We start from the raw sequence: 15,329 nt of genomic DNA, 5'->3' as shown, positions 1-15,329 counted from the left end.
TCCAGATTTTTTGTCTGATGAGGCATATAAGGCTTTCGCATTAATAACACAGCACATGAAACATTGAGGTCTTCATTCTTTCACGTAGAAGAGTATGCTATGGTACGGTACGGTATGGTATGGTATGGTATGGTATCGTATGGTATGGTATGGTATGGTATGGTATGGTATGGTATGAAAAGCTTTACTGAAGTCCTGCAGAGCGTGTCTCAACACGTAGCGTACGAGAAATGGCCAGTCTGCTTTATTGCTTTAGAACCATGCTCTGTGCAGAAGATGGGAAACCAAGAAGTTGAACCGGACACGACCCTCCGATCTTGAATAATCCCGCAACTGAAAGAGAAACAAGCAAACATAAAACGTGAGGCACACGTCTGAGAAAAATGAAGTTGCAGGGCAGCCGAAAAAAGAAATAAACAATGACACAATTCAGTAAGTTGTACAACGGGAAACATGCGCTGAGATCTGATATTAACCAACATTTGTATTTTATTGCGATAGCAATTATATGGACAGTCTCGGCTGGATTTTGCCGTCGCCGTCGCCGTCGCCGCCGTCATGCACCGTATATGTATAAGTATGTATATATATATATATATAAATATATATATATATATATATATATATATATATATATATATATATATATATATATATATATATATATAAGAGCCCCAAAGAAAAATAATTCAGAAAAATGCTTCCGAAGCGCGGAATCGAACCAGGGACCTCTTGCTCCGCAGCGAGTGGCGCTATCCACTACGCCACGAAACGCAGATCCTCCACGTAGCTAACGGCGAGCGTTATATACATACCCTTTACCGCTGGATGGACTCAGAGACGGCAGGTGATAATAAGCGTTTCTTCATTACCAGCGAGATGGCGCTAGCAGCGCGACGGGCGCATTTAAAGGGGCCCTGCAACACTTTTCGAGCATGCTCAAAAAGCGCTGCCGATCGGTAGTCGAGGCTCCCGAGAACACGCGAGCCAAATGTTACAGCGATGCGCACGGCCTGCAATTTACAATAAATTCTCAAAGTCAGCTGAAAATCACTTCCTCTTCTCTCGACAAATGATGTATTAGTCCGCAAATTATGACGCGATTGTCGGCAGTTCCACCATTGGCTGATGTTATAATCACGATAACACCCTCATTATTACTTTCGTTGTTAATTTTGAGTTCTATAAGTATATAATATGTATGTTTATATTCTGTTATCGCGTTAAAAACACCGAACAAACCCCGCGGGCTGCCAGAGCCAGCCAGAGCGCGCTCGTTTTTCTCGGGTTGCTCCGACCCCCCCGCGGTGCACTTCCGGTTGGCGTTCGTTTTTCTCGGGTTGGACGGTTCAGGCGACCCGCGGGGAGCCCGAGGGTGGCCAGAACCTTCCAGGACAATTTAGTCGTGGAAGCTCTCTGGAAGGTTTCGGGCTAGCAGACGCCGAAAAGAGACGATACGCGCTCATCGCCATCTTTGTGAGGACTCGACGGATTGCAATGCGGGCGCTTGCGGACTACACCTTTGCTTGTCCTTACGCTCGGGCCGCTCGGCGCCGTTCCGCCGTGCGAGATGGCGCGATTACGAGTGGCGGCGAGCATTTGGAGCTAATGTTTATTGCTTTTCTTATGTGTCCCGTGAAGTTTCCTTCCGTGAACAACGCGGCGAACTGTCGCGTTCTAACCATTCTAACTGCGTCGTGCACATGTCCCAAAAGTTATGTACACGTTCGTGCGAACGCATGGAGACCCCTTTCGAGTTTATTTTTTCGTAGTTTCGATTGTGGGTGTCGTGTGTGCTTTATGTGCATTTAGCAGAGACGATTGTGATCGAACTACCTATTTCGCTCCGTCGTGTTTGCGTGCGTAAACCCCGTAAGAACTTTACTATTTCAACTAGATCTTCGATGTTGGTAAAATGCACTGATCGAATAAAAGCGATCGCGACATTGTTTTTTGTGTTATCCTCGTTGGTCACGAACGGCGTGCGAGCGTACTTCGATCTACGGGCCAGTATACGAGGTATGGTATTATGTTATGCTACGACGCGTCGATGTAAAAAAACGAAGATGAATTCAGAAATGTATACATCCTTTTGTTGCTTATTTCATCGTCGGCTTTGTATTTTTCCACCTCTTAGTAATAATTCCATGCAGTATGTACGCGGTTATCACCTAGTAGCTCAAATAAAAGCTGAGCTAGTACATGAGATTTTTGGAGTGCCACTTACGATTGGGAAAGAGGCTCAGGCAACATCTGCCAAAACGAGTCGAAGACGCGTCACACAGAAGTTTATTTTAGATATAACGCGCACTCGTGGTACCCATACCGCCGCATGTCTCAAGTTATGACAAAACGCAAGCTGGTCAACGCGCGTGTGCGACGTAGTACGCGATATATCCTCGAGCTCTTTTGGGGACACGATCACTTTCGCGAGATTTTCGCGTCGTATTGTGCAGCGACTGTTACACGTACTAAGCAGACGTGAGCTAGTTAAGCCGTTAGCGGCGCGGTAGCTCACCTTGCATCGCTTTCGTGGCGCCGTGCGCCAGCTGGCTGTTTTGTTCGCGGACGGGGCGAGTTGCGCACGATTTTGAGAACGTATGTGATCGTATCCGAAATCCGTATGCTCGAGAATATCACTTCAGCTCTTCAGCAAACCTAGCCACATATTTTCAAGCGGGCAATGCAGAAAAACCAACGCGCACGCGGCGCAAAGTTTCGTTTGCTGCCACGGCGGTAGCGTTTGTTTACGTTTACGCTGGCTGTCCCAGCGTTCGATTTTGTAATCTTGGGGCAGCTTCGGGTTGTCTCGGGCTTCCCACACATGTGACCAAGACGCTGCTTCCTGTCCCGACCGGAACTTGCTGACTGACCCTCTGGCTATCTCTGGCTGCCAGAGAACTGCCAGAAGTCCGAAAATCGAAGAGCCCCATTAATATTAGCACTTCCGGTCTCACCGACAGCTCGCCTGCTCGTAGTTGCGTGGTTCCGTTTTCTTCGCCATGCGCAGTGCCGAAAACGTGAATATTTCTGTGCTTTTGACCATCGCCAGTTGCCGTTGAGAGTGGCAGCCGTTCGAGTGTTGCCTCGTCAGCTGGGAACTGCATCGTCGGCACGTTCTCACGACCGACCGAGGCAGCCGTGCAGCATGTCTCCGATAACAATGCTGGCGTCCGGTAATGGCGGCGCTTCGGGGTCGTCTGCCAGTGCCGTGTTACGAGGCGGTGTATCGCAGTATGGGCCGAAACCGATGTCAGCTGTCATTCGTTCCAAACGAGCGCGCAGGTTTGCTTCCATGGTTGGCAGAGCGATGAAAACACTACGGCGTTCGAGGTGCACACCCAACATTACCAAACCGACGCGCAGTTTTCAAGCACGCGCAATACACATCGGCTCCGCTCGACGAGAACGACGCAAGCCGACCGGAAGTGGCGGCACAGACCACGTGGTTGCGCCCAGACGTCAGAGAGAAAAAAATGAAGAAAAAATTTCCGCCGGCGCTCTTGGGCGGAGCCTCGCTCGTCTGCGCTCCCTCCCTCGAGTCGCTGCCTAGCTCTCCGCGCGCTCGCGGCGTTGAGTTGAGGGAGAAAGCTGTGGAACGTGATCTCTATAATTTGGTAACACCACTTAGACTTGACGGATTCGAAAAATTTTTGCGGCATATGACTCGTGAAGAGTCATACGTCAATAATGAGACTATGCCAATATAACTAAGAAAGGTGTTGCAGGGCCCCTTTAAAAGTCGTCGAGCTCGCTCGCTTCTTATATTTGCGCAGCGAGAACATTGCCCTTCCGTTTTCTGCTCGCGTGGTTTTCTCGCGGTGAGGGGAAGAGGAATGTTTCACGCTTTCACCGTGATGTCCGCGCTCATGTTACCGAGCGTACGAAAGTCACTCGCGCTGAAGGGACGCCGCTAAACGAACAAACAGAAGATGAGCGCGAACTATCAAGTGTCACAGCTCGACAGTTCAAGCACGCTAGTTTCCTTCGCTGCTTCGGCCGCCTTTGCAACAGGAACGCTGTTCAAACTGAGAGTATCCATTGGCGAGCCTCACTTCGTATAGCATTAATTTCTTGCTATCGCATTCATTGCATCGCCCTTGCGGCGAAACTGTGACTTTTTTAGCGTTGCTCAAGTTTGACGGAAAGAGAGCGGGTTTTAGTGCGAAGTACGTATACGTCCCTAATGTACGTAACAACGCTGTGTTTCGTACAGAGTCCATGCACAGAACTTCTGCCCATGCGCTCTATGCGAAACGTCACGCTCTTACGTACGCAATGCCGTTACGACCGCTCGGTACGACGGACTAAAGCTCGCCAATATCGCACAGAAGCAAAAGAAACTGTTAATGTTCAAAAACATTAACCATAGATGTCTGTCGAAGTTACTGCAGATTCGTGCAGCCGGCGATACCGTGTGTGTGTGTGTGTGTGTGTGTGTGTGTGTGTGTGTGTGTGTGTGTGTGTGTGTGTGTGTGTGTGTGTGTGTGTGTGTGTGTGTGTGTGTGTGTGTGTGTGTGTGTGTGTGTGTGTGTGTGTGTGTGTGTGTGTGTGTGTGTGTGTGTGTGTGTGTGTGTGTGTGTGTGTGTGTGTGTGTGTGTGTGTGTGTGTTTCTCCCGAGATGAAAAGCAGGGTGGGATTATCCCAACCTGGCACGGATGAGGTGAATCGCTGATGTGAGGTCACGTGACCCGCCGTCCGCCCCTCCAAATCGGGATTCGGACCGTCGTCTGAATGCACCCATAAGCTGCGAAAGTGCTTGCGTATGCCACTGATTTCAGCTGTTTGTACAAAAGCTGGCTTGTCCACATCACGTTGGGCTCCGCAGAGAAGCGAACGCACCTAATATTCTGTGGCAACGGTTTCAGAAGTTAGCTTCGTTGCAGCACAAACTTGCTACGCAGTGAAGCATTCAAGTTGTTGCACAGTGAATCTTATCACGAGCCTAACGGGAGCACTGTAAGGGGGCTAACAAGTGGTGGCAGGCATTCAGGACAGATTCTTACGTGACTGTGGTGACTCAAACACTTGTTAGAGCCGCCTTGCGGGTCCTGTATATGAGACCGTAACATGACCAAGTAAGCGTTGGTTAATCCCACTCCCGCACAGCCCTCGCCTTTGATCTCGGTGCGACCTTCCAGACGTGAAAATAAGTAGGACGGAAGGCATTCAGCACTGCTTCTTATGCGGCTGTGGTGATGTGAGCTCTTGATTCATCTACATTGCGGTTTTAGCTTATCAAGCCGCAACAGGGCCTAGTTTCTGCACTTTGCACAAGTGCCGCCGCCGTTCAGAGCACGAGCACCGGTACGGCAAGTAAGTGTACTGGCAAAACTTAGGAGCTGCTAGTGCAGAGTGGTGCAGAGCACTTTAGGGGCCCGGGCTGTCGTATGTTGTCTTATCCTGTCCTATGCCGTCATCGCTTGGCGTAACGCAGGCAAAATTACGTATAGCATAGCCATCTGTAGCATATTGAGCGCGCGCTCGCGCCAAGGAGAAGTCTTCTTCCTCTTGTTCTTCGAGCGCCTTGATGATGATATTAAGTGCGGAGCACTTTCGGGGCTCGGGCTATCGCATGCTTTCGTCGCTTGGCGTAACGCAGTCGAAACCGCGTATAAAAATAGAAAAATAGAGGAAGCAAGCGAGAAACAGAAAGAGAGAGAAAGAAAGAGGAGAAATATGAAGAAAATAGAATTAAGTAGAAATAAAGAGAGAAAGAAAGAAAAAAACTGAAAAAGAGAAAAGGAAAGAAAGAGAGGAGAAAAGAAAGAGAAAACCGCAGAGAAACAAAGAAGGCTGCCTAACTCCGCACTTCCCTCAGGCTTGGCACTAATATTGCGAAGCTGACTTAACTTTTTTTTGTATTAAACTATGGCGATCAAATAAGTAAGCCCTTGTTTCGTGGCTATTGCCGTTCCCCCTAAGACTATGTGAGCAAACATTCAAAGCGGTAAGGAGCATGGAACGAACCCTTCTGATGCATCATTTGGGTGCACCCGCAAGGATCCTTTGCGAAGAAAAGAATGAGATGACGACTTGCGAAATCTTCAAAAGAATTGTCTCCGTGGAGTGGCTTTAAGAAGTTCTAGCTACAGATCACGGCACCACTTACGATCGTTAATCGAAGGCCACAAGATGCAAATGAGGCTCGACTCCAGAAGCTCTTTTGTCTGACCACTTCTCCGAATACACCTTTATATTTTCTCAACTGCTTTTTGTCTGTCTTTTTTTTTTTTGTGAGACAGCTCCGAACATCGAAACATCAAAGATCGCGTGCTAGGCGCCGTTATGGCCCTATACAAAGGGCGCACAATATGGGCGAAAGAAGAGCTTAAAACTGCATATTGGGAACGGAAACAGCTTCGCCGTCCTGCTAGTACACTTGTTAGGCATCTATGTGTGTGCTGTCATAGGCGTGCGCAGGGTTCCCCTTCAGGGGGGGGGGGGGGGGCGAAGGTTCATCACGGCGCCCTCCCCCCTTTAGGTGACAAGGGGGGGGGGGGCTTGCACCCCTCCTCCCGTGCACACGCCTATCTGCACTGTGACTGAACACGTCCCGTGAGTGCGTGTATAATTAACGAACACGTACTATAAGCCCCGTGACAGTTCTGCTTTTAATACGCCTCATTGCACTAAAGGTACGCTTGACCGCAGTACACTGGGGATGCTGCACCAATAAACATACTTGTAATGCGGCGAAGCTAACTCTAGCAACCGGCCACTATACAACGGAAAGAAGACTTTCGTTTGCTTGTTGTTCTGTCTGCAATCACAGGCGTTCTTGCATTAAATGTGTCTGGGAAGAATTAGGAAAACTAACACTGAACTATTGTGCTCTCTTGCGCTAACACTGCGAAATAAAACTGCAGAGCTCGTTAGATCTACGAAATGTAAAACTTTACAGACATCATTTTTTTTGCGTATTAGGGACGCATACCTTATTTCCGTTTACCAGCATTATCTTCCACGTGGTACTAAAGTGGCAGCCGCATATTCGACTAATACTATGGCTCCGAATTTCAAGCTGAAAATCTGCGGATGGTTCCCTTTCGCATCACTCTTACCTCATGCAATTGCAAGGCGGGAAAAAAAAAGAGCGTTCCACACTGGCTGTCAGGGCTACGAGTGGCACTGTGTAACACTCCCAGGTTTGCATGCACAGAAATACCCCATAAGGTCGACGGGAGGAGAACCGCCGCCGCATGCAGCTCAATTGGTAGAGCATCGGACGCGTTACCCGAAGGTTATAGGTTCAGTCCCTACCAGTGGCAAGTTGTTTTTTCGCCCACTTTAACTTATCTGCATTTATAACACAATTGCTACAGTACAGTTAAAGACTACAAATAATGTCCCCAATACTTTCCTTGGCTTCATTGCCTGTTGGTTTCATTAAGTTGTGTCTAACAAAGAAAAATAGCCCTTGACCAATGCCCCTTGTTTCGTGCACGCGTAGAGTGCCTTTCTAATATTTGTTTCGATTATAATTCAATACTCATCCGTCAAGGACCCTTTTTCACTGCACAAACAACATGCTGTAGCGAAGCTGGGTTGTAAGAGGGACAGCAAGGAAAAACAAGAAAGAAACATGAGCAGAGTCCTGCTACTCTTCCAGCTATGGACTAAGGTACTGAAACTACACCAGGCTCTCATAATGACCCTGAACACAGTCCCGAAGGGATCAGAGTTGCGCATACGCCCACCGTTTCGATACAAAGCTACGCGGTAAAGAACACCACTCCTCGCGCGCGCAGAAGCACGATGGTACAAGCGCGTCCTGAAATGTAGCCTCTTGCGTTGGTATGGTGGCGCCACCGCTCGGATACGCCTGGGGACTAGCTGAGCGGAAAGCGCATGTCGCGTTCGTAAAGTTGGAATCAGCAGCGCGCACAACATTTGACGTAATAGCGCACCATGTGACAATTAGGCATGAGCGAATGTGCGAGCGCTTCAAATATTCGAACGAATATTACGGTACTCGAAGTCGCTTCGACACGAGAAGTGTTCGAAACGAACAAATAGACATATTTCACCGCGCGTAACCTCTCTCTCTCTCCCAGTGGAGCGAAGTCACGCTTCGAGGTTTAATGCACAGGGATGGTCAAACATTCCCAGTTCGATATCCCATCTAGTCCTATGGCAGCGCAGCCTGGGAACATTTTGACCATCGTGTACGCATTACCTGCACCCCGATTATTTTAGGGGCGAAGCTCCTTAGGTCGCCGGATGGAGCGACGACCGACCTGGGCGGTCGTCGCTCCATCCGGCGTGCCCCCGCCGTCGCGTCTCCCGTATCATTCAATAGATGGCGCTGTCCCATAGAGATGTATGCAAACTGCAGTTGGGTGACGATATACTAGATGGCGCAGTCCCATAGAGATGTGCAATATGTGTGCAAAAAAAAGAAAAGAAGAGAAAAAAATCACAGCATATCCACGGGGTGAATGATGATGAGTGGGGGCGAAGCTACGGAGGGAATCATCTGTAAACCGTGAAACTCTTCCGTGAAATGCGCCCAGTACATAATATAAAGAGTGTGAAACATCGTGTATATATTAAACATCAAACTTTTATTGTACTGTTGGTTTACGTGGTCCCTTCATTATCACTTGTGATCGGTGAAATGCAAGGAAGAAGTCCGCTCCCGAGCGAAAGAGCGCCAAGAGCGACCGCATTCCCCGCTCGCCCTGTGCGAATTAAAGGCAAGGCTAGAGGGAAGACAGGACGCGCGTTCCACGACGCGAGGTCGGTAGCATGCCCAACGAAAGCCAACGGAACGCGATCGTGCAAGTGCTCCGGCTTCGCATCGCCTCATGGTTCCATTTAGCGTCCCAAAACCAAACATATTGCTCAAGGTGTGCCTTGCGTTTTTTCGTAGAAATAATTTCTTTATCATGTACATTAAGACGAAAAGTTGAAAGCTCACTAGAGTGTATCGCCCGCAAAGTATGTCTTTTAGTGTGATTTAACTCTCGTACGGCAGGGTCCTCGCGCCGTTGCCGGTCCACCTCGCCCGTTGACGATCGGGCGAGGTGGCTACATGCAACTACTACTACTACACTTTAAGAAAACATCTGGCGTTCTTTCGTTCTGCTTTTACAAAACATCTGGCGTCTTTCGTTGGTTTATTTCATCAATCAACGGCGTTTTGAACAAAATTTTATTGTTTAATCACGCACAGGAGAAATCTCACCAGGCACTACCTTGGAGGTAAACAATGGCTGCTAATGGCAGTGAGAGACAGAAGAAGTCGGCTTTTAGCTAACACTTACACTTCTACTTCTACTAACGTTTCCTACTGGAACATGCCAATGGCTGCTAATGGGGAATGAGAGACAGAAGAATTCGGCTTTTAGTTAACGCGCACGCTGCGAATTTTTTATTGTTCAACAACGCACAGGAGAAATCTCCCACCGGCACCACCTTGGAGGTCAAAGCGTAAGACTTGTTACTCACTACTACGACCACGACGACTACGAGGGACGAACGGGTGCCGCCTTAAGGAGCTTCGCCCCTAAAAAAGCAGCGGCACCCTGCACGCTAGATGGCGTGCAGTAATCAAAGCGGCGTGTCGCTTTGATTACTGCTGGGCGAAACCACTGAACATTTCACGGCGTAACCATGACTGCTTCAGGAGCTTCGCCCAAGCTCTTCATCATTCACCCGTGGATATAGTGTAATTTTTTTTCTGGATGTTTAAAAGCGAATTATATAGGCTTGTGCGGAATAATAATAATAATAATATCTGGGGTTTAACGTCCCAAAACCACGATATGATTATGAGAGACGCCGTAGTGGAGGGCTCCGGAAATTTCGACCACCTGGGGTTCTTTAACGTGCACCTAAATCTAAGTACGCGGGCCTCAAACATTTTCGCCTCCATCGAAAATGCAGCCGCCGCGGCCGGGATTCGATCCCGCGACCTTCGGGTCAGCAGTCGAGCGCCATAACCACTAGACCACCGTGGCGGGGCGCTTGTGCGGAATAGGTATATGAAGTCTTAAAACGCAACATACCTTACCACTTATAATATGCACCCTGCTGATTTTGAAATCCTGCTGCTATTTGAATCTCCTTCCACTTCACTTCGAACGAAAGCACAAAATGATATTCGCAGAAGCCTAGTTCTAATTCTTAAAAATCAAGGGAAAGGCTTGTTCAGGTTAGTTGGGTCGTGATAAAGAAGATCCTTTTAGTTTGCGGCAGGGGAGCAAGGAACCAGGCGCAGCAAGCAGCCAGAGAACAAACCTTTCATGGCCAAGCTCCGGGCCCCGACTGTAAACTGTTCCGCCGAGCGCGCCAAGCCCCAGTCCCGCACCGCAGGTTGTTCCTCTTTGTCTTCTACAGCTCGGCCGCGGGCAGCTCTCCTCATAATTTATCATATGCAATGTATACTATTCGAACTATTCGATTTGAAGTTATTCGACCGAATCCCTATTCGCATTAGAATTCAATTCGAACCTTTAAGTTCCGTATTCGCCCGTCCACATAGCTAGGAACAGGTGAATATTCCAGCATTTTGTATATTCAAACGATTATTACAGTATGAAAATTCGCTTCGACAGCAATTTGAAATTTTCGAAATTTCGCATTATTCGAAACAAACACAGACAGATAGACTTATGAACTACCGCTTGTAACCCCCTTATAAATATGGCTTCACTGCAATGTGCGACCGTTAGGCCGTGAAAGCAGCTTTCACTAAAAAATCTGCACTCCCGCGAAGTTACCGTGGTTAAATGTCTCTTCAAACAAACAAACAAAAAAAGTGAAGTTCGTACAAGCTGGTTCTAATTATTAAACATACTGCGCAAGTTTATTGGGCCGTGACAAAAATGCTTATTTTTGTTTAAAATAGGTGATACACAGTATTCAAACAATTCAATTCTAAATTATTCGACCAAATTCTATGCCCTTAGAATTCGCCTCGATCCTCAAGTTTACTATTCCTCATCCCTAGTGAGTTCGATTCTCGGTGGCTGAAGAAAGCTGCGTCGCGATGCTGTGAATGTGAAGCTTCAACGATTGACAGGTGTGCTAACAAAAATGGCAGCGTAAGGATGGTGACGCGACAAAGGTGCGTCACATCAAACCTTGTGGCGCGTAATTGAGTGTTGCAATAGCGCGAGAAAAAAAAAAAGACGCTGCTTAGCAAATTTTGCGGCACAATACTTTCATAACTCACCTGACTGAAGAAAATGGCAGAGCTAAAGACAGGGGCGTAGCCAGAAATTTTTTTCGGGGGGAGTTCAACCATACTTTATGTGTGTTCGTACGTGCGTTTGTATGTGTGCGTGCCTATATACGCGAGCAAAACTGAAAAATTTCGGGGAAGGTTTGAACCCCCCAACCCCCCCCCCCCTCCTTGGCTACGCCCCTGGCTAAAGATATGAAAGGTATCCTTCCATCTCTTTAGATCTGGGTAGAATGCAGAGATGAAACGCTTACTTTCATCTATATCCTTTATTTCAGGATGACGAAACAGGCATTAGAAATTGTTAAAAATTTAACGCAAATAAATTTCTGCCGGAAGATTCATCAAGTTCGCCATGTGCGCAAGGCTGCAAGGCCTAGAAGGAACTTTGCCTCCTCTAATGATATGTAAAGTTTGTATGTTTTGCATTTCCTCGCACGGTTCTGTCATACAAGACTTTTGCAAACTTCCTTTGCCACCAAACTTATCATAACCGCCGTATCTTAGCTGCCAGGAAAACACTTCCTTCTCAGTTATGAAATGTAAAGGAAAAGAAGATGTTTCGCACAAACTAGGGCCGGCTATAACAAAATCATAGATATGCAAAAGAACGCAATAACAATACTAACAATACCATGAAAAACGAGAATAACGGCTTCAACACAATGAAAAACAAACACACTAACAAAGGAAGTCGCTAGATCACAAACACACACAAACGTAAAAATAAGCGTAATAATAAACGTAAAAATACTACCACCGGCTGTGATTGCTGAGCTGCTAAGCACGGAGACGCGGGTTCGATTCCGTGTCTTGGCTGCCGCATATTAATTGGGCGCAATTGTAAAACACCCATGTACTTGGAGTTAGGCGCACGTTAAAAAATCCCAGGTGGTCAAATTTAATTCGGAGTCCTCCACTACGGCGTATGTAATAATCGTTTTTTTTCTTTTTTTTCTAGGGGGGGGGGGGAGGGGACCTTGTATCCAAGATTTATTTAGTTTAACAATTCTTCCAACACTATATCGCTGGCTGGTACTTTCAATTTGGAGAGATTGCTCTTTATGCTGAACATAACAAGTTCATCTGACAGCGCCTTATACCTGCCGAGTTGTCACTCTGCGCCCTCTCGATCGTGACAATAAATATCTTACGCATAACGGAAATTTACCTATTTCCTTCGATGACAGCGTACTTTGGGCCAAGCGAATTGACCTCTTTGGACGTCTTCTGAACCAATTTCACCCCAATATGCTGTTTGAAGTATATACAAATGTAGCAGCCTAAAGAGAGAAACTTAATACTTGTAAGTACCATATAAATTTTGTAAATTAAGAAAAATTGTGCGCTTGCTGCCAACTGAAAATCAAGTTTGCAACCACGTAACTCAGGAAAAGAAGAATGAACACGTGCCAATTTCGGAAATACCTACACAGAGGGATTAAAGAGCTCTCCTGAAATGAGCTGATTCTTCAAACTACGCATCAATGTTGCCTCGAATTGGTGAACTTCGCAAATGTTGCATCCCGAAAAAAAAAAAAAAAAAGCTGAGTTTACTGCATAGGAACAACGTGGAATCGGCCTCTATTTACAGCCTGTGTAAGATTTACTTTGTGTAAATTCTATACAGCAGTTAGCAACCTAGAGTTATAGGAACCAAGGAAAATGTTTCAATTTATAAATATTCTTACTCTGATAAGTTCGCGCTCCATTTGAACATAAAAATAATAATCGTGCAAACATCATTCACTAGCATTCCAGATTAATTTTGTTTATTTGATACACAAGTTTCATTTTGTACAGTATTCGCCAAACAGAGCCATTGGTGCGTTCTACGTTCGGAAGTAAACATTCACAAGCATACTCATACTGTCGTTTTCGAAGAAATTGCTGAAGTCCCGTGTGACTTGCCGGCCTGCACGCACGCAGGTCGCATATACAGAGACACGAAACACCTTTGTTTGTTGCAGGAAGCCACGCCTGCGATTTGGGAGCGAGGGGTCCTAGACGACGATGTTAATACGCAGTGGGCGCGAAAAGCGATTTGGCAAGCGGCTCGATGATGCAACGTTCGCCCCCGTTCGCGAGCCCTCCTTCGATTATCATAAGGGGGTGAAAGAGTGAGCTTGACAACCTGATCAATGATACGTCAGCGTGTTTTGTGCGGGAGCCGCCGACTAACAGAGCTTCACCGCAGACGCCGCCGGGAGCAACGTTCTTTCTGTCTGGAAGTTCCTTTCAACGCACCGCCTGACCGGACGGGCTCGGGCGAAGCGCGCGAACGTGGAGAAGGGGCCAGTGAAACAAAACAGTCAGGAAACAGAGCGCGCGGCGGCGGCGGCTTCCCCCTTTACTCGTCAGGTCGCGCTAGGGGCGAACTCGTCACGTGGCTTTACCTCATCGTTTACGTTTGTGAAGTTGAGTCAAGTCAGGCGAGGAGGCGAGGAGATGGCAGAGAGAGGCGTTTTCTTCGCGCGATTTGTACTTTATCCGCCGCGCGTCGCCCCGGTCGTCTGGCGCGCCGGTGTCGGGCACCCCCCCTAACCAAGCTAGCGCGAGACGGGCCGATGCTCAGCGCGGCTGCCGCGACCGGAGCGAGATCAGAGTCGCCGGCGTTCCCCGTCCACCGGGTACCAGGGAATTCCCCGGGCGGCCTGCTAGGGAAATGATCCTCATGGAGTCTCGGACGCCCGCCGACGGCCCCGGGAAGGTCCCCAGCAAGCTGCCGGGCGCCTCCTCCGGCGCCGCCTCGGCGTCCTCCGCCAGCGCGACCAAGACTTCGGGGACGACGACGACCCGGAGTCCCCAGTGCGCCCGGTGCCGGAACCACAACCGAAAAGTGGCCGTGCGTGGCCACAAGCGCTACTGCCCGTACCGCATCTGTGTCTGCCCAAAGTGCAAGCTGATCGCCGAGCGCCAGGTGGTCATGGCGCAGCAGGTCGCGCTGCGTCGGGCCCAGGTCCAAGACGAGGCGAGCGGCCGAGCAGTGTTCGAGGAGGTCGACCCCAAGAGCCTGCTCGACCAGCCGCCCCCGACGGACGTGGTCAAACCGCCGGCCCTGGTCAGCACGGCAAACTCGTTCGCCGCCAACGGTGGGTGTCTCCGCTTATGCCTCGCGCGCACCACCGCTCCGGGCGCCGCCAAAAGGGTTAACCATCCGCGACCAGTACCGTCTTCGAGAACGGCGAGAGAAAGAGGGGGGCGAGGAAGTTGCATTCCTCCGGGGGCCTTCGTCTGTTCGCTCGCAACCCCGGAGACGTCGCGTCCGAGGAACCGCGAGCGCGCGCGCGCTTCTGTGATCTTAGGCGTCTTGAGAACAGTTTTCGCTTCCGCCACAGCAATGGCGGCGGGAAGGCCTGTTGCGCAAAACTCGTGCCGTGCAGCAACAGCACACCTACATTGTTCGCGCACTGCAACACCACTCGCACTCTTTCCGGTTTTAGGGCTACGCATTTACCTAACCCGATTGAACGGTAATTGGCGGTATACTCGCCTCTTGCACGGCAAAAGCGACGGTCTCGAGTCTCCTGGTTTGTTCTTAGGATCGACAGAGAGAATGAATGGAGGCACGAATAAAGAAAAAAAAAAAGGAACAAGTGGCCCGAGCCGTGGCTCGGAGGGGAACACACACGTGGCAGTATCTGGGGCGACCAATCGGCGCCGTTGCCATCCCGCCGGCGCCATGTCTCCGGGTGTGACGTCTTGAACTGACGTATCTGCATGCCGAACGAGGCAGGCAAATCCGTTCTGGCTGGCGGAAGCGGCCCTTCGCACGCGCTGGTTTCCATGCAAAGGCCCGGCCGTAGCAAGTCGAGAGCGCGTTCCTGGGAACGGCGCGGCCCGGAGGGCGGAGATCCACTCGGGAAGATCCCTATTAGATGCAATAATAATTTTTCGCAATGTTCACGCTCGATGCAGAGAGGAGGGGGCAAGTAAAAATCATCTCCCTGAACTCCGCCCTGCTGCACAGTGTGGCCAGTTGGCATACCCGAAGGTCTTCCGCCATTTTTTTCTTTGTAATCTTGTGCCCGAGACCCATCGTTTCTCTCTCTCCCACTTTCTCTCGCCTTCTCGCTCGCGCCGTGCCTCGCAGTTGTAGTTGCTCGAAGAGAGAGGCACGCGAAGACCTTGAAAACTC

General features: G+C 49.0%; 1 protein-coding gene and 1 long non-coding RNA gene across 2 annotated transcripts in view; one reads left to right on the top strand and one right to left on the bottom strand.

Moving 5' to 3' along the window:
• Positions 1 to 228: 228 nt before the first annotated feature.
• The window catches only part of LOC119393924 (uncharacterized), a 61,994-nt gene continuing 46,893 nt past the window's right edge, over positions 229 to 15,329 (bottom strand). Inside the window, exon 5 of the long non-coding RNA XR_007416056.1 lies at positions 229 to 333. This is a non-coding gene — a long non-coding RNA (uncharacterized LOC119393924). The remainder of the gene's footprint in view (positions 334 to 15,329) is intronic.
• Positions 13,745 to 15,329, top strand: part of LOC119393920 (protein doublesex) — a 46,926-nt gene continuing 45,341 nt past the window's right edge. The window contains exon 1 of the mRNA XM_037661113.2: positions 13,745 to 14,283. Coding sequence (XP_037517041.1) covers positions 13,857 to 14,283 — 427 coding nt within the window. The 5' untranslated portion in view covers positions 13,745 to 13,856. The remainder of the gene's footprint in view (positions 14,284 to 15,329) is intronic.

Source organism: Rhipicephalus sanguineus, chromosome 5 (assembly GCF_013339695.2).
Source record: "Rhipicephalus sanguineus isolate Rsan-2018 chromosome 5, BIME_Rsan_1.4, whole genome shotgun sequence".
In the NCBI taxonomy this organism is placed as follows: domain Eukaryota; kingdom Metazoa; phylum Arthropoda; class Arachnida; order Ixodida; family Ixodidae; genus Rhipicephalus; species Rhipicephalus sanguineus.
The sequence above is the reverse complement of the archived record's forward strand: the minus strand, read 5'-3'. Positions and strand labels throughout refer to the sequence as shown.